The following is a 25,488-nucleotide window of genomic DNA, read 5'->3' on the forward strand; positions in this document are numbered from 1 at the left end:
GAGGAAATAATTTTTCCCAACAATTCCAAGGAAAATAAGGAAGGTAGGGAAAAAATGGTAAAAACAATATTTTACTATATTGTTTCAAGTAGGACACTAATGGATGCTGAATTACAGTACAGAAAAGTTTTACTTAACCACATCCTGGTTAAAATGCTGGGCTAATAGTCCCTGGACATGGAAGTGTGCATGAGATCACTTCCCAGTTCAGCTGGGTATACAGACACCCAAAACATTTTGGATAAAGAGGGCAGATTGTTCAGTTCTTTATAAGACCTGTGTAAAAACAATTTAGCAAGGACAAAAATCAGTAGACTGTCTTGCTCATAGACATTAAAAAAAAACCCACCTCTTCCCTTTCTCCTCCAGGAATGGTGTTTCATGCATTCTTTTATTAGTGTTCTTCCTACAATATGAAAAAACAATTCTCCTCTGTGCTATTACATTCCACAGATGGATGCAGAGAGTCCTTTTGACTTCATTTGGTCTACCATGGAAGCACAAGGTTCTGCATATGCAGATCTGATTGCAGGACTGGTATCAATGTCTGAAAAGACCAGCAGTAGGCAGTTCAGATGTGGTCATTTTAATGTAGTCTACAAAGCACAGCAAAAATAAAAAGGATAACTCTATTTTTATCATATAGCGGAAGTTTAGGGGAAATATTGTAGTTGCTATTTTGGGGAACAGACTCATCAAATGATTATTGTATAAAGTGTCACATACTTTATCAACAGTATGCAAATCTGGAATTAAAATATATATTTTTCACTTCACTAGCAAATAACTGGATTAAGCTTTCAAGACTAAACATTTATTTACCTATATAACTTATAAGTAAAAGCAATTATGTTTATGCAAATGTATATACTCTATTCAGTAAGCCCTACCTGAAAGACACAAAGCTGAGATGATTTAGTTTAAATAAAATAATACTTGAATTTGGCATTTGGTGCACAAGAAAACTTTTACCTTTAACTACTTCATACCTCTGAAAACTACAATTATGCATATTGTAATTTAACTGAATATTGCATATAATTGAAAATCAGTGAAGAGTCTTTTTTAATAGTAAATAAGATCAATATATGATCAGGGGTTGGGCTACTTGGGTCGTGAGGCAATGGACCCTCGAAAGGCCGTCCGCATTGCCATGCCGGTGGCCCGCTCGGTGCTGAATCTTGAACCGGAAGGGCTGTAGGGACAGGAACCAGCGGGTCACCCGGGCGTTCCTCTCCTTGTTCCGGTGCATCCAGAGAGAGACCAGGGAGAACTCGCGTCCCAGAAGGTAGTATCGCAGGGTCTCCACGGCCCACTTTACAGTGAGGCATTCCCTCTCAACAACCGCATACTTCTGTTCTCGGGGGAGGAGTTTCCGGCTTAGGTAGAGGACTGGGTGTTCTTCTCCCTGAAGCACCTGGGATAGGACTGCCCCTAACCCGACTTCGGAGGCATCCGTCTATAAAATAAAAGGTTCTCGAAAGTCCGGGGCAATCAACACCGGATCGCTGCAGAGGGCCATATGCAGGTCCTTGAAGGCTGCTTTCGCCGTTGGGTTCCACTTTACCGTGTTGGGGCCGCGAGCCTTGATCATTTCCGTTAGGGGGCTTGCCCTGGTGGCGAAGTGCGGGATGAAATGTCGGTAGTAGCCTACCACGCCCAGGAATGCCCGGACCTGCTTCTTCCGATTCGGTCGGGGCCATGTCTGGATCGCCTCTATTTTATTGACCTGGGGTCTCACTATGCCCCTCCCCACAATGTGCCCCAGGTATTTAGCCTCCGCTAGTCCGATAGCGCACTTGGCGGGGTTTGCGGTGAGGCCGGCCTGCCTTAGGGTTTCTATCACCGCCTCCACTTTTTCCAAGTGGGTCTCCCAGTTGGGGGAGTGGATGACTGTCATTGAGGTAAGCGGCAGCATAGCGGCCATGGGGCCGCAATAACCTATCCATGAGTTGCTGGAAGGTGGCTGGGGCACCATGTAGCCTGAATGGGAGGACAGTATACTGAAACAGCCCGTCTGGGGTGGCGAAGGCGGTCTTTTCTTTAGCCTCCTTTGCCAGGGGGATCTGCCAGTAACCCTTCGTTAGGTCCAGTGTGGTCAAGAACCTGGCCTTACTCAGCCAGTGCACCAGCTCGTCTATTCGGGGGATGGGATACGCGTCGAACTGGGAAACCTCATTCAGTCTCCGAAAGTCGTTACAAAACCGCGTGGTGCCATCCGGTTTTGGCATGAGCACGATCGGACTTGACCACTGACTGTGCGATTCCTCAATCACCCCCAGTTCCAGCATCTTCTGTACTTCAGCCCTGATCTCCTCTCTCTTGGCCTCCGGGATTTGGTAGGGTCGCATCATGACCTTGGTGCCGGGGTTCATGAGGATGTAGTGGTGTGTCTCTGTCGTGCGGCCCGGCCTGGTTGAGAACACGTCTCAGTTTCGGCTTACCATCTCCTGTACCTCGGCTTTCTGTGTCGGCATCAGGTCAGGGGATATCGTCACCTGTTCACGGGGGTCATCCCCCTGAGTCGGAACGTTGAGGGTGACCATACCTGCTTCCGGGGCCTACCAGGCTTTTAGGAGGTTGACATGGTAGACCTGCTCCCCTTTTCGCCGATCGGGTTGCCGTACCTTGTAATTCACCTCTCCTACTGGCTCGATTATTTCATAGGGTCCCTGCCACTGGGCCAAGAGCTTGCTCTCCGCCGTGGGGACTAGGACCATTACCCTCTCACTGGGCTGGAATCGCCTAACCTTCGCTAGCCAGTTGTAGGAGGCGCGCTGAGCCTCTTGGGTCTTCTCTAGATGCTCCCGAACAATAGGGGTGACGCGGGCTATCCGGTCCCTCATCTGGAGCACATGGGTTATTACACTCCTCCCAGGGGTTCGCTCTTCCTCCCAGACTTCACGGGCGATATCTAGGATTCCACGGGGGTGCCTTCCATATAGTAGCTCGAACGGGGAGAACCCAGTCGAGGCCTGGGGCACTTCCCGGATTGCAAACATGAGATATGGCAGGAGGTCGTCCCAATCCCTCCCATCGTGACTCACCACCTTCCGGATCATGGACTTAAGGGTCCGGTTGAACCGTTCTACCAGGCTGTCGGTCTGGGGGTGATACACCGATGTCTGTAGGGTCCGTACGTGAAGCAGATCGTACAGGTCCTTCATCAACCTCAACGTGAACGGGGTCCTTTGATCTCTGAGTATCTCCTTGGGAATTCCCACTCGGCCAAATACTTCCAGTAATCTTGTCGCTATTACCTTGGAGGTTGCGCTCCGCAGGGGGATGGCTTCGGGGTAGCGGGTGGCGTAGTCCAGGATCACGAGCACATGCTGGTGTCCTTGGGCTGACTTCTCGAGGGGCCCCACAAGGTCCATCGCTATACGTTCAAACGGGACCTCGATAATCGGTAATGGCACTAAGGGTGCCTTCAGCCGGGGTCGGAGGCTGTGTAGCTGGCATTCGGGACACGAGGCGCAGTAGCGCCGGAGAGACTCGTGCACGCCCGGCCAGAAAAACCTCCGCAGAATCCGGGCGAGGGTTTTCTCTGCTCCCAGGTGTCCACCAAAAAGTGACTGTGGGCCAGGCTTAATACGGCCTTCTGGTGCTTCGTGGGGACTAGGAGTTGGCGCACCTCCTGGTCTGGGCCCTGGCCCTGGCCAGGTGCTACCCGGTAGAGCAGGTCCCTCTCTATTATGAAGTAGGGTCCGGGCCCTGCCGTCTTCCCTTCCACGGGTACCCCTTCTACCCTTGCTACCTCTTTTCTGGCGGTTTCATACCGTGGATCTTCGGCCTGGTCTCACCCAAAGGTTTCCCGCTGCTGCCCGAGGAGCCCTATTTCAGGGGGCTCGGATATCCCCTCTGGGTCCTGCTTGGTGATCTCCCGCCGGGGACCAGCCTCGGGCGGGTTTTCTCCGGGGTGGTGGTCTGCTGCGGCCGTTCGGGCCCTTCTCCCCACAAGGGCGGCCCTCGGGCCCTGGCGCAGGATCCGGGTCCCTAATGCCTTAGCTGCTCTCCTTTCCCGCTTCGTCTTCCGGCCTTTCCCTGGTTTGGGAAACGGGTCGGGGGCGAGGTCTGGGAATATCGGTGCTGCCCCATCGCCCTGGGACAGCTCTTCTTCTCGTGGGCCTTCGGGCTCCCCTGGCCCCTCTGCCGGGAGTAAAGCCCCGAACTCAGGGAAGTCTCTGCCGATGATCACTGGGTATGGGAGTTTCGGGACTACCCCTGCTGTCACCTTAGCATGGGCCCCTTGCACCTCAATTTCCACTGGGAGGGTGGGGTAGTAGGCGACTTCGCCGTGAACACAGGTTACGCCGGTGCGGCGGGACTGAGGCTGTTGGGTGGGGTTCACCAGGTCGCCGGAGACGAGCGTGACTGCACTCCCGGAGTCGATGAGCACCTGGGTGTCGACTCCATTCAGCTTCACTGGGCGCGTGTATCGGTGCGGGGCACCCGCAAGCCCCACTAGGTAGACCAGTGAACAGGGGTCAGTCCAGTTCCCCAGGTTGCACGGCATAGGCTCTTCGGCATTCGGGCATTGGGCCACGAGGTGCCCCCACTCCTCGCAGGCGTAGCATCGATACGCGTCCCTGGTCATCCCTGGGGCCTTGGGGCTGGCGGGCCCCAAAGGGGTCCTCCTTGGTTCCCCTGGGGTCCCGGTTGGGCCTTCAGGCCCCCTTTTTCAGGCCCTTTTTCAGGCCTCCATTTTACTGAAGGTCCCCGACGCGGGCTCCGCTGGGAGGGACCCTGGTCGCAGACGGGGTCCCGACCCTCCCTGGGTAGGGCGGGAGTGTTCTCGGGCCATCAACCGTCGTTCTACCAAGGCGACCACTTCGTCGTATGAAGTGGGGTCGTGCTGTCCTACCCATGTGCGAAGATCAGGGATTAGTCCCCACATAAACTGGTCCAGGACCAGGAGCTCTACGATGGCCTCCGAGCTGTTGGCCTCTGGGCATAGCCATTTCCGGGTGAGGTGGACGAGGTCGAACAATTGCGATCTGGGTGCCTTGTCCTCCCGGTATCGCCAGGCATGGTACCTTTGAGCCCGGACGGCCTGCGTCACCCCCTGACCGGGCCAAGATCTCAGCTTTCAGCTGGGGGTAATCGGCGGCTGCCATAACATAATAGGCCTTCTGAACCTCCACACTCAGGAAGGGGGCCAGGATTCCGGCCCACTGGTCCCAGGGCCAGGCTTCTCGCTCTGCGGTCCTCTCAAATGCTGGGAGGTAAGCCTCAATGTCGTCCCCCAGAGACATCTTCTGTAGCCAATGGGTGGCCTTCAGCGTCGCAGCGGTGCCTATTCCTCGACTGGGGGTTGGTAGGGTCTTTAGTTGGGCCACGACCTCCCGCAGGAGGGCCCGGTCCTGTGCCGCCTGGCTAATCAGCAGCTGGTTGGTTTCCTGCTGGACCCGGGTTGACTCTTGCTGGGCTGCTGTAGCCTGTACCAACACGCGGACAATGTCGTCCATCTTGGCAGGGCCGGGGTACAAGGGCCTTGTTCCCAGTGCGCTCTCACCTCGTTAGAGGGAAAAAGGATCCCACTTCTGACACCAGTTGTGGTAGGGTGGCCATCGTGCTCCCGTTGGCCGAGCGCTTTTTTCAAATGTGCTGGGCCCAAAATGGCCGCCCGGGACTCCCACCACTCTTAAGATGGCGGCCACCTCGCCTCCAGCCCGTCTTCCTCCGACCCCTGCCACTCACAGTTCTGCTTCTGCTTCTGCTTCTCTCCAAAGCTCCACTCTCCAAACTCCAGACCTCCAAACTCCAAGAGCACCCTGCCTGCCTGGCAGGGAGCTTTTATCTGCCCCCAGGCATCCCTTAACTGGTCTCAGCTGACTCCGACCTCAACTGGCCCTAATCGTCTCAGCTGACCCTGGCCTCAGCTGGCCCTAATCAGCCTGAGGGAAACCTCGGGCAGCTGCTAGGGGAACAGGGCCTTGGCCATTCTTAGGCTCACATAGCGTCCTTCTACTACCTTCCGGTAGCCCCTGTCACAGTTGTTTATCAAAATTTTTTTTTAAGGTAAATTTTGGACCCATTTTTAGACTAAGAAAAGTCCAACCTTATATTAATTACAACTTATCAATAGTTTCAGTCACCAGTTCAAAAAGTCTAGTAATGGAATATATGATTTTGGAAAAGAGAAATTAATCAACTAAAGTTAGTCATTTTATATGCAGGAAGATTAAGTACAGTGTAAAATTTTATTAATTAAGAGTAGATGCCTGCATTTAAAATGTTAAACACCAGGAAGATTGAGGAGCAAGTCTAGAGAGGGTTACACAGGCTAGTGTGATTTTTGGAATATTCATGCATCTAACGAAGTGGGTTGCAGCCCATGAAAGCTTATGCCCACAGAAATTTGTCAGTCTTTAAGATGCTACTGGACTCTCGTTGTTTTTGGAATATTCAGTTATTGCTTGCTTAACAACAAATACTCATGTAAGCAACATTTGTTCTTGATTCCTCTCATAATTTTAGTTTGCTTTGCATTCACTGCTTTTAAATGCATGTAACATACTATACCACAGGACTACCTATCTTGGCCTTTACTTTAGTTAGCAACACAGGTTCTGATTCCCTTACCTGATTTAGGATTGGTTAATCTGAGGCCCTTTTTCTTCTCTTTGAAGAGCTTTGAAATATCTTGAATATTTATAAAAACAACGAGAGTTATGTGGCACTTCAATTTTATAATAAGGATTCATCAAGTTTATTTTTTCCCTGCAGTTGTTACACTGTATGCTACTTTAGGAGGCCCAGCAATAGTACATGGATTAAATGAAAGTGAGGTGACAACCATCATTACTAGTAAAGAACTTATGCAAACAAAATTGAAGGTAAGGAATATGCTTTTTCTTTGTGAATAAATCTATTGTTGTGTATGTGATCTGGTATTGGAGACTAAAGATTGCTGCTGCTGTATTGGTCTTTCCAATTGAGTAAACTATTGTGTAGACAAGGTGCAGGCATTTTTAGTATCTTGTTTAACCCTACTGAGCTGGGTAGTTAAAATACCTGCAATACAAAAGAGTTCACACCATTGGAGCTGTATTGGTGCAGAAAAATGCTCACATTTGTCTTGTGAAAACAATGCTAGAGAGAGTAAAAGAGTCAGTCTTGGATCTGTCACCTTTGACAGAAAATAGGGCAGATGAAGTTAGATCTGCCCGATTGCTTTGTGTTCTATAAAGCATTCTAAGAGCACAGTTGTACATATTTTCTGTATCCTGAGTGATCAAAAATGAAGCAAATAGGCAGAGCGGAATAATGCATAAAGTACATATACAATAATAAATGTGACAAAATTCATCACTCCTGGTTTATTATTAATTGTTCTCGCAGCAGACAATGGATTGTGCAGAGCAGCACCTCTTCTGTTTGAGTCAGTGTCATTTTTAGAAACAGGAGATCTGCTTAAATATTTTTATTAAAGTAGCCTAAATGTTCAACCTGTCTGTCTAAAGGCATCCTTTTAAATTACAAATAAGAATATGTTAAATCTAGCATGGTAATTGGAAAAATAAGTAAAATTGATGAGAAATTTTCCCCCAGCCTAAAAACGGCCACAGTCGGTGTACAATCAATTTTACTTAAACAAAATTCAGAAGTACTTGGTCATTAATTCATGGACTCAGTTTGAAATCTTAAATAATTAAGATCCAAAAACTGTCTAATGCATATATACAGAAATTTAAGTACCTTTTTATAAATTCTAAAGTAGTATAGCTAATTACTGTATTTCTGTAACTATTTTCATAAATAATTTTAATCTTATCCAAACCTAAAGCTCTTTTTCAGGAGTTTAAGTGAAAACCATTTGTGAAATAGTTAATTCCTCCCACTCAGAAACTAATCTAACCCTTGATTGTATTATTAAAACTGGTTCTTAATATATACCTAAGAGTTTTTTGTTAGACATTAGGACTGTTGGATTGTTTTTAAATAACATTTTTCTCTAGAAGCTGAATTCAGGACATCCAGAGTGCTTCAAGACCTTACTGACTCTGAAAATATATTCAAAAAGGTCTTCTCATTTACATTCCGCACTTAGCCCTGATCTACAGTTACCTAGAGATTCAGCGGCAGTCGACAGGTGTGCTTCCCTTCTGCGCACTGTCTTCACTGCACTGCGCCGATGTAACGCTACACCACTTGTGGGGGTGGTTTATTAACGTCAACTTCCTGATCAATTGAGCAAGTCTACACTGACCACTCAATCGAACCAGAAAGATCAATCTGATGGCGGTGACTTTGCTGCCATCAGTATAGACATACCCTTAGTCATTGTGCAGCCACTAGACCCTTGAGCTGGTGCAACACTTAATTTTTTATTTAAAAAAAAAAAAAAAAAAAAAAAGTTGCTCCATTTAGAGTCAGGATCCCCAAACTGTATTTTTAAATTTCCTTTTGGATAGTTACAAGAATTTGTTCTGAACAAATAAAAACTAGCATGAATGGAGTGTGTGTGTGTGTGTGTGTGTGTGTGCACGTGCGCGCACCAGCCTTTCACATTTTCCCTTGTACTTTAGAATGGTGGTCAGTATTCTTAGTTACTCTAAAACTTAGATTTTGCTTTTAGTAATTAAATAATGTTTGACTATGCATTTTGCTAGACTTCTATTTGCTGCAGAGCGTATTTTAAATACTATACTAAACAGTGCATTTCAAGAAATAGCAGAGAAGACAAACTGAGTCATCCATTCTGAGCTCAGTGTTACCCATGAAGTGCCAAAGTGACCCTTTTCATCAGTATTCAGTGGGAGTGGAAGGTGGCCAGCACCTCTGAAAATCTGTCTCAAAAATGGAAGCACCCAAAATTAGTGCACCGTTGTTAAAATTTTGGCCTTAATTTTATGTTGAAAGAAAAGTTTAAATTAACCCTGATGTCCCACAGATTTGAGAGGGGGAAGCTGCAGGCTTCACTCAAATACTGATTCTATTACAATTTAGTGGTTTAAATCAATAATATATGCAGTAAAAATATTTTGTTTATTTCCTGGCACAAACTTTTGCACCAGCTTACTGTGGAAAATGAAACATATGTATCCATTTCTACAGGAAATTGTTTCTCAGGTTCCGCTATTGCGACATATTATTACTGTGGATGGCAAACCAACAACATGGTCAGAATTCCCGAAGGGTGTCATTGTTCACACTATGGCTTCTGTGCAAGCTATGGGGGCCAAGGCAGATAATGGTATGTACTTTTAAAGTATTTGGGTTGGAGAAACTGGTGTCTGACTAAACCTGACTGAGTCAGGAATGGGAGGTCACAGACCTTTACTGCTGAAAGTCTTGTTAAATCATTTCTTATGTATGAATTGTATATCTAACAGATTGCTTTTTGATGCAACATATTAATATTTTTTAATTTGAGAAACATACAAATATACAAAGTTTCACCTTTTTTTGCCACATGACTTTTTCTCTTGACATGTTCGGTTTTTCGAAAAAGCAGATTGGAAATACTTGCATTAAAGCTGTTCTTCCCCATCCTTAAATTTCATATAAATTGAAGAATACTTTTTAGGATGGCCATTTTCCCCAACATCGGTGAAGAAGCATGCATTAGTTTAAAACATTCGAGATAAGTAGAGAACGTACAATGTAAATATGGTACATTTCATTTACATTGTGGTATATTCATTAATTTAGGCATAAACATAGACTTGAAGTAACGTGTAAACTATTTTAAATCTAGAGATTTACAACTTGGTTTAAATTATTATTACTGCATTTTAGAAGGTATCAAAATATATTATGCTAGTTTTTTTAAATTCTAATGTTGATTTCTTTAACTCCTTAGAACCAGAAATCTGAATTTCCCTGACATGAAATGTTTTAAATGCATGTTGTTAAGTAGCAGTAAATTCTCACTATTAGTACTAAAAATTTGGTTAATCTGATTTCTTCAGATTTCATGCGCTGAGTTCCTCCCCAGCTCCTCCTCCTCCTCCTCCCGCTCTAAGCGTGATGTGTTATTTTTTGGAGGACAGGGGACGGGGAAAAGAAGGGAATTACAAAATCCTTATAATCATTAGGTCATGTGAATGTTGGATGTAACTATATTTTAGGAGGTGGGGGTGTGTGGTTTGTACATCTGCTGTTGATTATGTGGGAATAATAATTTGGACAGTTTTGTTCCCAACATTAAAAGTGCTTAATTTCTCTATTTAAAGGAATGATTGTGTTCCTTTGTGATGAACGAGCTCTATGTGCTATTCAAATGTTTAGCCCCTACAGCAGAACTTAATATGGCTAAAGTTCATATTGAATCAGTTGAATATTGTTATTCAAAGTACTAAGTAAAAGGCCTTATGTTTCATCTTGCATCAATCTTTTTAATATTGCATAAAAAACTCCATTAAAAGCATAAGATTGCAAAGTCAAGCATTCAGAAGTTGGAAATTGCCATAATTAGGGTTCCTCATGCAACTTTAATTCAACACCTTTGACTGTGTGCATTGTGATATACTCTTTAATTACATGAACACAAACTTTGGACCCTGTTTCATTCAGTGCCTGGGATGGACAGTATTCACTGTTTGGGTAGCTATGCAATACTACTTTTATAATCCTTAGTTTATGGCTTCATTCCACATTTACTGCACACCATGCAAACCCTTCTCTGAATACAGAATTATTTTCCCCATGAGCTTTTCTGTAATAGTCATCACTGTAATAATATATGAGCATTTAAAAACCATTAATGGCCTTTCCTTCACAGCACCACTGTGTGGTACAGAGATGGTATTATCCCCGTTTTACAAATCGGGTACTGAGGTTTGTAGAGATTAAGGCCATGTTGTCAAAAATAGCCACTAATTTTGGGTGCCCAATTGGAGATGCGTAAGGCCTGATTTTGTTTTTTTTTAGAGTGGTTAGCATTTGTATAGCAGTTCATGGGTTCAAAACACAGCCCCATGTGCACTACAGTTGCAGTTTTGAGTGTTCAGCACTCTTGCAAATGTGAACCTATGCTCTTCAAGTGAAGCATCCATAAAATAAAGAACACACATTTAGTGGTCACTTGTGAAAAGTTTTGATTTAAGGTTCAGATTTGTAAAGGTATGTAGGTGTCACTGTACTCAGCATTGCAACATCTAAACTGATTTAGGAGCCTAACTGTTATTTTCAAAAGGGACTTAGGCCCTTTGTTGATGGGATTTGGCTTCTAAGTGCCTGAATAACTTCTGAAAATAACCTTTAGGCTCCTAAATCAATTAGGTATTGCAATGCTGACACCTATCTGGGCCTAAGTGACTTGCTAAATACATAGAAATTGTATAACAGTCAGGTATAGAATTTTTTTGAGGCATTTGAACGTCACCTTGATCACAATTCTCCCTGCAGTCCCTTGTATCATTTCCTAAGCACCTTACAGCATCTGTAGCAGATAAATCAGGTCCTGTAGAGAATTGTCTCATTCGCTTCAGAATCTTACTATGTAATCATGTAATTAAAGAGTGTGTCATATTGCATATGTGCAAGGGGACTGAGTTTTGATTGTGCAGGCAACCTTAATTCTGGTATTCCCTAACTTATGAGTGTTTGACTTTGCACCCTTAACATTCTTTTAACATGGGGGTTATTTCTTAATGCAGTTTCTTAGGTTTGAAAAAAACAAACTGAAAAAACCCAGACATTTTATCATGTGGCACCATATTGCCCCTCCCCCCCCCATATAGGTCATCAGCAGGGTCAGAGTCTTTTGATCCATAGACCTCTACCCATTGAGCTAATAGAATAATGGATAGCAGTCACAAGCTGTTATCCTCTGTGTGGAGGATCACTAATGAGTAATGAGAGACACGCTTTGCCAATGTGTTTCGCATCTATTTTCTACACAGCAGAAGAACGTAGTGACTGAAATCCTGGGTTCCATTCCAGGTTCTGGAAGGGGGTGATATCTACTGATTACAGACCCTTCTTTCCTTATCTACTCTGCCCCTGTTTTTCCCCCTTGCTCCCACTTGTTTCTGTCACTCCTGCTCCTCATCACTTTGCTTTCCAGTCAGGCAGCTTCCTTTTTTGCCATGTATGTCAGCAGTAGGAGCATTGAGAACATACATCCTTGTTCTGATCCTGTGCCTGACACTACAGCAGCCCTGTGTGCCAGGAAGAGCAATTGCAGGAATAGTCTTGTTCAGCATAGATGAAATCTTCTGAGATTTTAGTTGCCAGATTCGAACAGCATCTTAGAAATTGGACAAGTTTTTTCATGGGAGTAGAGAAAGACACATCCCTGACACTAAGGAGATCCCTCTGCCAGATTTCAGATTCCTGCTCGAAGAAATATAGGCATGAGAGATGCTCTATGAAATGGCTGTAAGACTTACATTTTTTGCCCATGTTAAAAATGATTTTCTGTTATCTCATGCTGAGAAACAGCTGAACTGTTTTTGCATAAACATTAAAAATATAGTCAGCCCTCCAACAGACACCTGGCACGGAACATTTGGTAAAGTTATAAGCAGCTGAAAATAGGGTCTTATAATGGAAAGTGTTAGGTACTGCTACCAGTTCTGCCGACAAAACAGCTCTGTATGCAAGGACAAAAGGCTAAACAAAAGGGGAATTAGTCTGCCCAACATTAGTAAACTTTTAGAAACATAGAGAATGAAATTTTGGATACAAATAAGGGCCCTGGTTCTGCAAACACTTATGCATGTGTTTAACTTAACGCATGTGAGTAATTCTATTGAAGTCAATGGGACTACTCACAAATAAAAAGTTAATTACAGGAAATAAGTTGCAGGATTGGGGCCTAAATTCCTACAGTTCTATGTGAATTACTTATTTCAAATGAATAGCACCATCTTCCCAGAAATTATAGTTGGTGAACAGAATGTGGTTTTGCGAATTGACATTGGCTCAGTTGTGCCTTTGGTGTGAGCCCCATGTATAGGGTAGTATGTTCTTGCTGTGCTTCAGGAGCACACAGAAGCAGATCATGCTCCTGTTTCCTCATCCTGCTCTGGTGGAGATGTATCCTGCGCTATATCTGGTGCAGTGGACATCTCCCGGCATGTCAGTGCAGTTGTGCTGTCCAGCACATTGAGAGTTGGGAAATTAACAGAGCTTTGGTTCCATGTTTCCTACCCAGCTTCATGCAGGTGTGTAGATGAGATATAGTAAACTTGCAGAGTCTGATTTTACCCCAGTGTAGCTACATAGTATTCATAGATGATGCAGAGAAGGTAGGTGCACTTTAAATTTTCTTTCTCCCTGTGCAGGTGCCTGGGATTGGCCACAGTCTGGCTCACTGAATGTAATAGTAACAGAAGTATTTAATGGCTAGTTCCTTATCAAAATAATTACTATAATATGTTTTAGTATTTTAAGATATTATATTTTATATGCTTTCTACACATTGTGCATAATTTTTTTGATAAAAATTACAGTAAGCAAACAGCAGGCCAAGCCTGTACCCTCAGATATTGCGGTAATCATGTACACAAGTGGATCTACAGGACTTCCAAAAGGAGTTATGATCTCTCATTGCAACCTTATTGCTGGTATAACTGGGATGGCTGAAAGAATTCCTCATTTGGGGTATGTACCGATAACAATTTTAATTAAAGATGGATTGCAATTATATTAAATCATGGATCAATTATTGTGTAAACTAATTATTCTTATACTGCTCTCCTCACCATCGTAGTATCTGAGCGTTTTCCAGTAGTCCATTAGCAACGTAACTAATGTCTGTTACATGTTGTTTTTTTCTGTATACTTGTGTTAGGGATGGCAAGGTCAAAGAAATGGGCCTTGCAGTTGGAGCAGAAAGTGATGAGATTTGCGGTGGTCCTTATTCCATTGGAGGTTCATTCCACAGTCTTGGACTGACCCCCGAGTATGTTCTGTCTCCCGCACGGATGAGCTTTCCCCTTCATGTAGAGAGTTTAATTGTATCAGCAGTGAAGTTGTTGACCACAGGCAGGCATACAACTATTTTCTCCCAAGTTTTTCAAAGGAAGTGCTGTTGATTATTTGTCCATTTGCCCATATGGAAGATCTTAGCTTTAAGTTAAGAGCATGACATCTCACTGAAAGATAAGTTAAAGAATTTACAGGGAATATTCTGAATGGAGTAACTTATTTTTATTTTATTTTTGGATTTTTTTTTTTAAATCCAAATGACTAGCAAAAATCCAAATAGTAAGCCACATGCAGAAAGGGCATATAAGGGACAGAGTTGCAGCATGGAGCACTGCAGAGATTCTGCGCAGCACTGTGATTTGAAGGGCAGCCTGTGGAGGCTGATGTAAGTTTAGCCCCATAGAGCTGTCTAAATTACACTTGGGACTGCTGAAGCCCCCTGAGCAGCCTAGAATCAGGTGGGCGCAAAGGCAGCATAAAGCCCCCCTTTTTTTTTTTCTTGCTCTGGAGAAGTCTTTGTGGTCTTAGTTATAAGAATCTCTTTGTTCCCTGACAAGTAAATAACATACTTTTCTCAAAGTCCCTAAATTAAAAATGAACATTTCACAACTTTTGAAACCACACGTGCTCAAGAATACTGAAATTGGTTCCCAAGCGCATACACACATTCTTTAACTTTTTTCTGGTTCTTTAGCAGGTTGTAAATACAGTTTGGCTTTAAATAATTGTCCTGAAGGCACATTCACATTATACTATTTAGTATCTTTTTAAAACTCTTTTCAGGGAAAAAGACATTTATATTGGATATTTGCCTCTTGCTCATGTTCTGGAGTTAAGTGCTGAACTTGTTTGTCTATCTCATGGATGTCGTATTGGCTACTCATCACCCCAGACGTTAGCTGATCAGGTACGGAACTTGTATATGTCAAACCATAATATTAAAAGATCAACTTTTGATGGCTCTTAATAGCTGTTTAAAAATGTTATAGGAAAGAAATAATGAAAATCTTTTTATATCAAAATATAAATGGGTATATTGTTTGTTATATAACAATACACTAGACTAGTTTCTAAGCAAGTTTTAAGGTGAGGGCTCCCTGAACCCAGGTGATTGATTTCCCCCCCCCCCCCCATTATGTAGACTATCACATTTCTATTTACGTATTAAAACCTGCACAAATCCTCCATTTAACCTTATTTCCCCCCCTGTTTAGTCTTCTAAAATAAAGAAAGGAAGCAAAGGAGACGTTACTATGCTTAGACCCACCCTAATGGCATCTGTACCGGTAAGTTTAGTGCTTGCTTTCAAAGATACTTCATCATTCAAATGTTACATGACAAAGAGGAATAATCTCTTAAGAGTTACTGTAAATTACAAATATGAGAAGACGTTTGGTGTTCAGATAGTTTACATAATGTACTTTGTATTAAAAAAATTATATAAATATTTACAGGGTAGTGTGAACATTCTTACTTCCTAGGTGACTAACTCAATTTTAAAGTGTTTAACCAGTTGCGGAAATTACACATCTTGGCATTTCAGCTTTCATCAAACTATTGCTAATAGTGGGTAGTATAAATATGATTTAGGTAAAATTTAAATGCTATCCATAGAAGACATTTTATTCTGTTTGTCATTGATGTGCTGTACTATTGTCTCCTGATAAGAAATATTCCTTATAGAGCAATGAGTCTGCCAGCATCATATAAAAAGAAGGTGGAAAATTGTCTTTGGCATAAACATTCATTCATCTGTTGGTTTAAAGGGAAAAAATATGCGAGCTAGTTAGGTCTTTTGTGGGCAAAGAATGTAGTAAGTATGCTTTGCACCTTGATGTATATATTACTTATGAAACATTTGAAAGATGGTATTTAGCAGTAATTAGGTTACAGTTTCATATTTCTAAATTCAGATAGTGTGTAGTGCAAACCATCAGAAATCTAAAAATATTTGAGTAATGATGTACTATGTAAATTAAGATTTTATAATTATTTTTGTTAGCTTATCCATGTTTTACCATTTAACTATAATTTGAGAGCAGTGTCCTGCTGCAGGCTCTGCTAATGCTGAAGGAATGGGAAAGGGATCTAAGGGGGTCCACACTCCTTGATAAGCAAGAGAAGTAAACTTCATAGCACTTAACAACACTGAGATCTAGCAAACACACCAGCTTGCACACCATAGCCAGTGCAGCATAAGAATGCTGGTTAGGAGATATCCAGATCCCTAGCTACATAGTATTTATGTTGTAGGCGGCAGGTAAGCTAGGATTGCATAATGCACCTACTCAGAGTGGGGGTGGATTTTACTGCTGCTCTGTCTCCCTGGTCTGTCTTAGAGATCCTGGCCCAGCTATAGACATCCTGTAGAAATGGGAGCAACAGGCAAGGATTTGTCCCTTGAAATGTACTAGCATTTCTACATTTCATGTTTAACTTCTAGTGTACTAAATTTAGTATTGCTATTAACTTGCTTAGCTGTATTTAATCCTTTAATGTAACTAGGAAATCATGGATCGGATCTACAAAAACGTCATGAATAAAGTGAACGAAATGACCAGTTTCCAAAGGAATCTGTTTATATTGGCCTACAATTACAAAATGGAACAGATTTCAAAAGGCTACACTACGCCACTTTGTGACAGGTAGATTTTTAATTCTATTTTTATTGGGATATTTTTAAATGCTCGTCAAAATCATGCTATATGTGCAATATCTGGTCTTTAGTGAAATTATACTTTTCTTTAGTTTTAAAGCTCACTGTTCAATTGAGACACAAGTAAGTCCATTGGTTTGCCTAAAATCACATGAGTCAGTAGTTCAACTGGGATTGCTTTAAAATTTATTAATATAAATGCAATAAAAGTGTTTAATTATTTTTCTCTCAGTAACTTGGAGACTTAACTATATTTTCCTACTGAAGTCCTTGTGTTTCTCCTGTTAGGTTTTAATGGGGGCTTTGTACATACCTGGAGGGAAAAATATTTATATAATCTTGCAACATTTATCTTACTTTGTTTTTAACATAATGTGAATCTTACCATCATAAAATTGGTCTGTAAGGTCCCATGGAAAGAAAATCTAACGGAAAAAGGAGTTTAGGAGAGCTGGCAGTTTCTCAAGGAGACAGCATTAAAAGCACAGCTGCAAACTATCCCAAGAAGGAAAGATAGGAAGAACAGTGAGAGGCCCATTTGGCTCCATCAGGAGCTCTTTAATGACCTGAAAAGCAAAAGGAATCCTGCAAAAAGTAGAAACATGCACACTCTCATAAGGAAGTAACAAAAGAATAGCACAAGCATATAGGAACAAAATCAGAAAGGCTAAGGCGCAAAATGAGTTACACCTAACATGGGACATAAAAAGCAATAAGAAAACAACTGCACAACTACAAAATGGGGAATAACTGACTAGGTGGTAGTACTTCTGAAAAGGATTGGGGGTTATAGTGGTTCAGAGTCAACAGTGTGATGTAGCTGCGGAAAAGGCTATCATCATTCTGGGGTGTATTAACAGGAATGTTGTAAGACAGACATTGGAGGTCACTTTCCCAATCTACTCAGCTGGTGAGGCCATAACTGAAGTACTATGTCCCATTCTAGGGACCACTCTTTAGGAAAGAAGTGGTTAAATTGAAGAGAGTCCAGAGAACAGCAGCAAAAATGATCAAAGGTTTAGAAACCTCACTTATGAGGAAAGGTTAAAAGAAATTGGGGATGTTTAATGTTGAGAAAAGAAAGCTGAGTGGGGACCTGTTAACAGACGTCAAATATGTTAAAAGCTATTGTAAAGAGGACTTTGATCAATTGTTCTCCAAATCCACTGAAGGTTAGGACAAGAAATAATGGTCTTAATCTGCAACAAGGGAGATATTAGGAAAAAAAATTTCCAACTGTAGGGGTAGTTAAACTCTGGAATAGGCTTCTAAGAGAGGTTGGGGAACCCCCATCATTGGAGGCTTTTAAAAACATGTTAACAAACACCTGTCAGGGATAGTCTACGTTTATTTGATCCTGCCACAGTTCAGGGGGCTGGACTTGATGACTTGTTGAGGTCCCTTCCAGCCCTACATTTCTATGATTCTGTGATAAGTTCTGATAGAAGCAGGGACATACAAATGCAGAGAAAAAGGTAGAGTCACATCAAGCTAATTCAAATCCTCTTGTAAACCTCAATTAAAATGCACAGCACATTAATATTTACAGTCTACTGCTAATGTTTTCTGAGCCTTTTACATACACATGATATATGGATACATGGACAGCTTACTTCCAAGCTCAAGTCACTTGTAGGATTTCAATTATTTCAAATGTTACTGAGACTAAAAGATATGTATAGTTTAGCTGATTTCTGCAGTTTTCTTTCCTTTTCAATAATGTTGGTAAATAGATGTTAGAACTTTGCTTCTCAGTAAAGTATACTTAAGAGACTTTGACTCATCCTGCAAAGTAAAATGCAAAAATAAAACCTAAACATTTTCTATCTAAACATTGCTTTGAAAAACTTTTAAGTGTACTATTTGTAAATCTAATCCTGCATTTTTTGCACATCTAAAAATCTCTTGGAAGCTTTGGATGCACATGCAAAATAAGATCATTCCCTTGGTCTTCTATTTTTAAGCAACAAAAACATGTTCCTATCTTAATTTTGCATTTTTAGCCTTATTTTCCGGAAAGTACGAATGCTGCTAGGAGGCAAAATTCGCATCCTACTATGTGGAGGAGCTCCACTTTCTGCTGCAACTCAGAGATTTATGAACATCTGTTTCTGTTGCCCTGTGGGACAAGGATATGGACTAACTGAGTCAGCCGGGGCTGGAACAATCACTGAAGGTTAGTGTTGGCATGTCCAAATGGATGAGGTGATCTGTGTTTGTATAATCTTCAGCAGAGTATTCATTTGGATTTATATCCGCAAACTGTTAAGTGAGAAAACACTAAGAGGTGACTTGGGATTGTTAAAGAGTAATTTAATTTTAGAAGGTGTAATCTGGAGACTTTATACTAAAATATAGAAATATATAAATGGATGTTCTCATTATAGCAGAGAAACCTGAAATGATATGAACTGGATTTTGGCAGTATTTGTGTATAATAACTGAACTGAATAAATTTGTTCCAAGAAGCCTGAAGAGTAAGGTGGCCAGCATCATGAGGGAAATAATTCAGTCACCAGTGACCTACATTCTTTCTTGGATGTACACAGCCTCCAGAATTTGTTTCTCTACTTTTAGATAGAGACTACATAGTAATTAAATTCAATATATAAGTCAAATATGTGAATGCACATTGCTGTGAATATGCAGTCATTGTTTTTTCAAGAGAGGCAGTAATGCATGCAGTATTTCTGAGATTTGAATCAAGCAATAGTATTGATTCAGATAGGACAGAAACAGATCTACATAGAATTTAAAAATATATATTGCATACAATAGATAAATCAGTTGAACCATCAATATACTATACTTGACAACAAGATTCTTGAAATACCTTGAGTTCTAGTGAGTGCCGCCTAAAAAAACTTTGACATACCATTGATGAAGATTATAGAAAGTGTACACTATGAAGAATAGTTTTTTGTTTTTTGTTTTTTTTCAAAAAAGCTAAAACTTTTAATTTTGTTACTATGAATAAATTGACATTCACTTCAACTGACAATTGTGTGAAACAGGTGTTGCTTTATGTACCGTGAGTGCGTATTTTATAAACAGGGAGGCAGATCAGAGTTTTGGAGCTGAATAATCTGGCCACACCCCTTCAGCTCCTGCTTGCAGTGAGCGAAAGGCAGGTTTTTACAACTCTCACCTTCACATCTGCTTAAGGGTTTGGTTTTTTTGGTCAGATTTGGGGTAGTGGTGAGCAATCATTTGAGCAATACAAAATCTGTATCTGCATCCGATTCGTAATCTGCAAAAATGATCCACATATGTGGATATCTGGATATGAAGCAGGTATCCATGGATTTGCAGGGCTCTAGCTATCTTTAAGAGGATCCAGAAAATTCAAGACCTCCTCATGTTGTTTTGGAACTTCAAGAAACCTGCTGTTGCACTGAGCCTTCAACTGTTCGGCCTCTTATTATTGTGTGTAGGGACTGCAAGTAAACAAAAAAAGTACATTTTAGCTTCCAAACAGACTTATTTCAATCAGAGCAAAAGCATACCTACTTCAGGACAAATCCAAGCTATGAAGAACATCATTCAGCTTTGACTGAGCCCTCAGACAACCGTTTGAACCTATCCCATTCATCTGTCATGTGCCTTGTGTGTGTATGTGACACCCTTTGTGAGATTTTGCCTTCAGTGTCTATAGGCTTGATTATGGACAGTGTCAAATAAACACAGTCTGGACAACCTGATCTTGTTCCTGTTAGAGTTCTGTGTTCTCGCTCCTTGTGTGAAAACTGGGAGACAATGTGCGTGGGGCTTTCCTTTGTTCCTCCCCACTCTCAGTAAGATTGACTACAGACCCCTGCTAGGGTAGAAAGCCCCTCTGGGCAAGCACATTGCACAGGGTACCTGGACCTAACAAAAATCCCAGCTGCACATAAACCTTCTGGAACTGCATGCAGTACACAAAGTCTGCAAGAGATTCCACTGTTTGTTCAGATCTTGCATGTTCAAGTCCCATCAAACAATGTGACAACAGTTTACTTTATCAACAAACGAGGAGCAAGGTTCATCCCTGTTCGTGTAGAAGCAGTCAATCTCTGGAACTCCTGCTTTTGCCACCAGATCACTCTCTCAAGCAGTGCGTCTTCCTGGAGTGCACAATGTTTTGGCAGACAACTGGAGCTGACATTTCTCCAGAGACGACTAGTGGTAACTGCCTGACTCCATGGTATGGAGCATCTTTCAGCAGTGGGGATTCCCATCTTGGGATCTCGTTGTGTCAGTTCAGAGGTAGTTCAGAAAAGAGATTAAAAATGCAGTATTGCTAAATGGTTGTGAAATTTTATTTTCTTTGAGTTATTGCACGTCCATTCCAATGCAGGTGTGTGCACTCTCCAAGCACAGTCATGAGAAATTTTTTCCTCTGCCAAGACCCTCCTCGGAGTCATGACATTTGGACTCTGCACCGAGCGTCTCGGCATCGGTCAGGAGTGCTCCTCCCACTGTCTGGGAGCCACAGCACCATTCACCATCCCTGGTACTGAGAAAGAAACAGAGGAAGCTCTTGGCCAAGAGAGGATGTTCCCTGACTCCAAGGATGGCCATACACTGAGACCAGAGCAGAGTGTGACCTGTGTCAGGCCACTCCTCAGCTCTGGCAGCTCAGTCGATGCCATTGACGCCATGGGGATGACATTGAGTCTGATACTGGAGAGACCCCGGCACTAGAAAGTCCATACGATACAAGTGCTATGGCAGTGCCATCCAAGCTGGAGGCTTTCACTGCAGCTAGAGACCTGTTTTTGCTGGCATCACCGACAGTACAAGAATTGGTGTCATTGGTGCCAGCGGGCAGAAGGGAGCATGTGGCCACCAGTTACTATTTGGTACCGGGGCCTACTGTGCCATCTAAAGGAAAACTGGCCATGTTGGCCCTGTCTTCACAATCCCAACACCGGTCGGAACTGCTTCAGCCAATGAGTCCTCGTCTTTTGAGTTTGAGGTGGGGCGTACTCCTTCTGTCCCAGGAGTCAACCCTGACATGCCTTGAGTCTGCACTACCCACTAGTGGACTCATGCCAGGAAATGCCATCAGGTGCTTGGCCTCCTGGTCATTGGCTGGCACCCATGCAATGGCCTTTTTGGAACCAGTGGGCATTTTTCCTCCAATGCTGGGACCTCAGTTGAGGCGCTTCTATTTGGTGGCCTCCGAAGGAAGAGTTCTGCTGCCCCTTTAGGAAGTGCCCGATCTGGACTCCAGTACCAAAGCCAGTGCAGAATACCAGGACGCAGTGGCACAGGACCTGGTCAGTGCTGAAGGTGAGGAGGAGTGCCCTCTGCCCGTGCCGGCCTCCTTCTCCTCTTGACAAGACTGTGACAGGAGTGGGTGTGTTGTCCTCCCATGATAACTACCCGGCCCACCAGGAGCTGCTGAAAAGGGTGGCCCAAAATTTGTGCATATAAGCGGAGTTAGTAAAGGAGTCCTCCCGTAGTTTGATTGACATTCTGACCACAGAATAGCCCTGTCTCAACGAAGCCATCATGGACCTGATAAAAGCCCTGTGGAAAACCCCTGCTTCCCTACCTCCCACGGCCAAGAAGACCAAGAGGAAGTACTTTGTCCCAGCTCAAGGATATGATTTCTGTATACCCATCCCCTCCCAGGATCCCTGGTGGTCTCGGCTGCCAATGAGCAAGAGCAGCAGGGTTTGCAGGGAGTGACTCCCAAGGCAAAGGACTCCAAAAAGATGGACTTATTTAGTAGAAAGGTCTACTCAACTGAAGGTCTGCAGTTCAGGATCGCTAACCAATAAGCACTTTTGAGCAGATATGACTTCAACACGTGGGATTCCATTTTGATGTTTAAGGACTGCTACCACAAGAGGCCAGGCTGGAGTTCTCACTGGTTAAGGAAGGGAAGACTTTAGCAAGGGCTTCCCTGCAAGTAGCCTTGGATGCAGCATATTTGGCAGCCAGGTCCGTGGCCTCTGCAGTGGTCATGCATAGGAGTTTGTGGCTCCAGTCCTCAGGCTTCCCACAGGAGGTTCAACAAACCCTCCAGCACCTTCCCTTTGAGGGCACTTTCAGCGCAAACAGATGCAAGGCTCCACGGCTTGAAACTTCCAGCAACTTGTACACCCCAGAGACTTCAAGGAAGCAATAGGGGCCCCAGCAATCCTCTCAGTATTTCCTTCTGCCAGGCAGGACCCACAGAGGAAAAAGAGCAGGGCTTTGGCATAGACCACACCCCCCATCCTTGGCATCAGTGTCTGCCTCTCCCAGGCGCCTCTAAGCAGGCCTTTTGATGGAATGCCTGGGGACATTGTACCAGTCTTTAGTTTCTGAATCCTGTTTCCCCTTTCTATGCAGACCACTTTTCCCACTTCCTCCAGGCATGGTCCTGTTGGGACCTACAGACTGTTGGGTGCTGGGCACGGTAGAAGTGGGATATACCTTCCAGTTCAGTTCTACCTCCCCATCTCAGGTCCCCTCCCCATCCCTTTTCAGGGGCCCCTCTCATGAGTAACTGCTGGTTCAGGAGGTGCAATCGCTTCTATGAATGGAAGCCATGGAAGAGATTCCACAGAATCTAAGTTGGGGTTTTTACTCCTGTTATTTCCTAATCCCGATAGCCAAGAGGGGGTCTTAAACCTATTCTAGATCTGCGCCAACTCAACAGCTACTTCAAGAAACTAAAATTCTGCATGGTCTCATTGGCTTCTGTCATTCTTTCTCTGGATCCAGGGGACTGGTACGCCACCCTTGATTTGAGAAATGCCTACTTTTACATTTCAATGATACAGAAGGTTCCTCAGGTTCATCGTGAGCCACACACACTACCAGTTTATGGTTCTCCCATTCGGCGTCTCGGCAGCCCCTCAGATGTTTACAAAATGCCTGGTGGTAGTAGCAACCTTCTTGAGGAGACAAGGAGTGCAAATTTACCTGTACCTGGATGACTGGCTGGTCAGAAGTCAGTTCAGAGCTCAAGTAGAATCCAACATCCACCTCATTCAATTGACTTTCCAGGACCTACTCCTGCTAATAAACACTAAGAAATCCACTCTCACCCCAATACAGAGGATAGAGTTTATCGGAGCAGTGCTCGACTCAGTCTAGACCAGAGCCTTCCTCCCATTTCCAGGTGATCATAGGCCTCATAGTGCACCTCAAGGATCACCCAATTACAACAGCCCAGAGTTGTCTGAGGCTTTTGGGTGACATAGCCTTGTGTGTACTTATGTAGTGCAGTACGTAAGACTACACCTCAGACCCCTCCAGGTGTGGCTGGCCTTGATGTACTTGCCAAATTGCCACCATCTGGACTAGGTCCTCACAATTCCTGCCCGGGTTCTCACCTCCCTCAATCGGTTGCTGGATCTGCTGGCTGTTTGCATGGGTATCCTGTTTTCACAGCCCCAAATGTCAATTTCCCTGCTCTCAGGCGCGTCAGCACTAGGTTGGGGAGCTCACCTGGAGCCCCTCAGGACTCAAGGCCTATGGTCTCTGGAAGAGCTCTCTGCACATCAACATCAGAGAGCTCAGGGCAGTCCACCTGACATGTCAGGCGTTCCTGCCTTGTGTTACAGGCAAAAATGTATTAGTTCTCTCAGACAACATGGCAGCCATGTTTTATTTCAACAGGCAGGGAGAAACTCGCTCTTTTACCTCCCTGTGTCAGGAGGCAGTTCAGCTGTGGGAGTTCTGCATAGCCCATTCAATTCACCTCGAGGCTTTCTACCTGTCAGGAGTGCAAAACTAGTTGGTGGATCATCTCAGCAGGTCTTTCTTCAATCACTATGAGTGGTCCCTTCACCCAGATGTCATAAAGGATGTTTTCCAGCAGTGGGGGACTCCCCAGGTAGAGCTTTTTGATACTCAGTACAACAGGAAGTGTCAGCAGTTCTGCTCCCTACAAGGTCACAGTCCCGGGTCACTCACGGATCCTTTCCTTCTCCCATGGATAGGTCAACTGTACTATGTGTTCCGTCATATACCGCTTGTACACAAGGTCCTGGTGAAGATCAAGTGGGATCGAGCACGGGTCATCCTAACAGCCCCAGCATGGCCCTGCAGCATTGATTCTCTATGCTGCTAGATCTCTCCAGGACAGATCCAATTCCGCTATCTCTGCATGCAGACTTGATCTTTTAGGACTACAGTTGTCTGCTCCACTCAAACTTCAGCTCTCTGCACCTGGTGGCCTGGAAAGCTCTATTGCTAAACCCCAGAGTGCTAGCTTGCTCCAAGCAGGTCCTCGCAAAATGGAAGCGGTTCTCCATTTGGTTGTCCCACTGCAGTGTCTCACCTACATGGTCGTTGTTGCCACTCATTCTAGAGTACCTATTGCACCTGAAATAGCAGAGCTTAGCTATTTTGTCTATCAAAGTTCAACTGACAGTGATCTCTGCTTTTCACCCTTGTGTGGATGGGCAGTCTGTCTTTTCAAACAAATATCTGTTTCCTCAAGGGCTTTAGAAAGGATGTACTCCAAGGTGCGAGAGCCTGTCCCTCCCTGGGATCTCAACCACATCTTTTCAAAATTTATGGGCCACCGTTTGAGCTGCTGGCAATGTGCTCCCTCTTATACCTCTTCTGGAAGATGGCATTCTTAGTGGCCATCACTTCAGCCAAAAGGGTTTCGGAGATCTGTGCCTTCACTTCGGAGCCTCTGTACACACTTTCTTTAAAGATAAGGTGGAGTTGTGTCCTCACCCTGCTTTCCTCCCAAGAGTGAGCTTGATTGCTATGAAACTGGGAACTATCTTCCTACTAGGTTTCTTTCCAAAACCACAGCAAATAGGGAAGAGCAGAGACTTCACTCATTGGACATTAAGCGTGCACTAGTTTTCTACATTGAATGGACCAAACTGTTCTGGAAATTCACCCAGCTATATGTAGTAGTAGCAGATAGGATGAAAGGTCTCCCCATCTCTGCTCAGAGAATTTCATCGCGGATCACATCATATATCCATACATGTAATGAACTGGCG

The 25,488-nt window shown here is 43.6% G+C and overlaps 1 protein-coding gene across 6 annotated transcripts in view; it reads left to right on the top strand.

The window, feature by feature from the left end:
• ACSL3 (acyl-CoA synthetase long chain family member 3) overlaps nt 1-25,488 on the top strand; it is an 87,508-nt gene that overhangs the window by 45,857 nt on the left and 16,163 nt on the right. For all 6 annotated transcript variants that reach the window (XM_067538970.1, XM_067538969.1, XM_067538971.1 and 3 more), the window contains 7 exons: nt 6,730-6,839; nt 9,061-9,199; nt 13,407-13,557; nt 14,668-14,791; nt 15,099-15,170; nt 16,390-16,529; nt 18,544-18,716. In XM_067538970.1, the coding sequence (XP_067395071.1) occupies nt 6,730-6,839; nt 9,061-9,199; nt 13,407-13,557; nt 14,668-14,791; nt 15,099-15,170; nt 16,390-16,529; nt 18,544-18,716 (909 nt within the window). The remainder of the gene's footprint in view (nt 1-6,729; nt 6,840-9,060; nt 9,200-13,406; nt 13,558-14,667; nt 14,792-15,098; nt 15,171-16,389; nt 16,530-18,543; nt 18,717-25,488) is intronic.

The sequence above is a fragment of the Emydura macquarii genome, unplaced genomic scaffold (genome assembly GCF_026122565.2).
Source record: "Emydura macquarii macquarii isolate MOO-44397 ecotype Brisbane River unplaced genomic scaffold, CSIRO-AGI_Emac_v2 contig_499, whole genome shotgun sequence".
NCBI lineage: Eukaryota > Metazoa > Chordata > Testudines > Chelidae > Emydura > Emydura macquarii.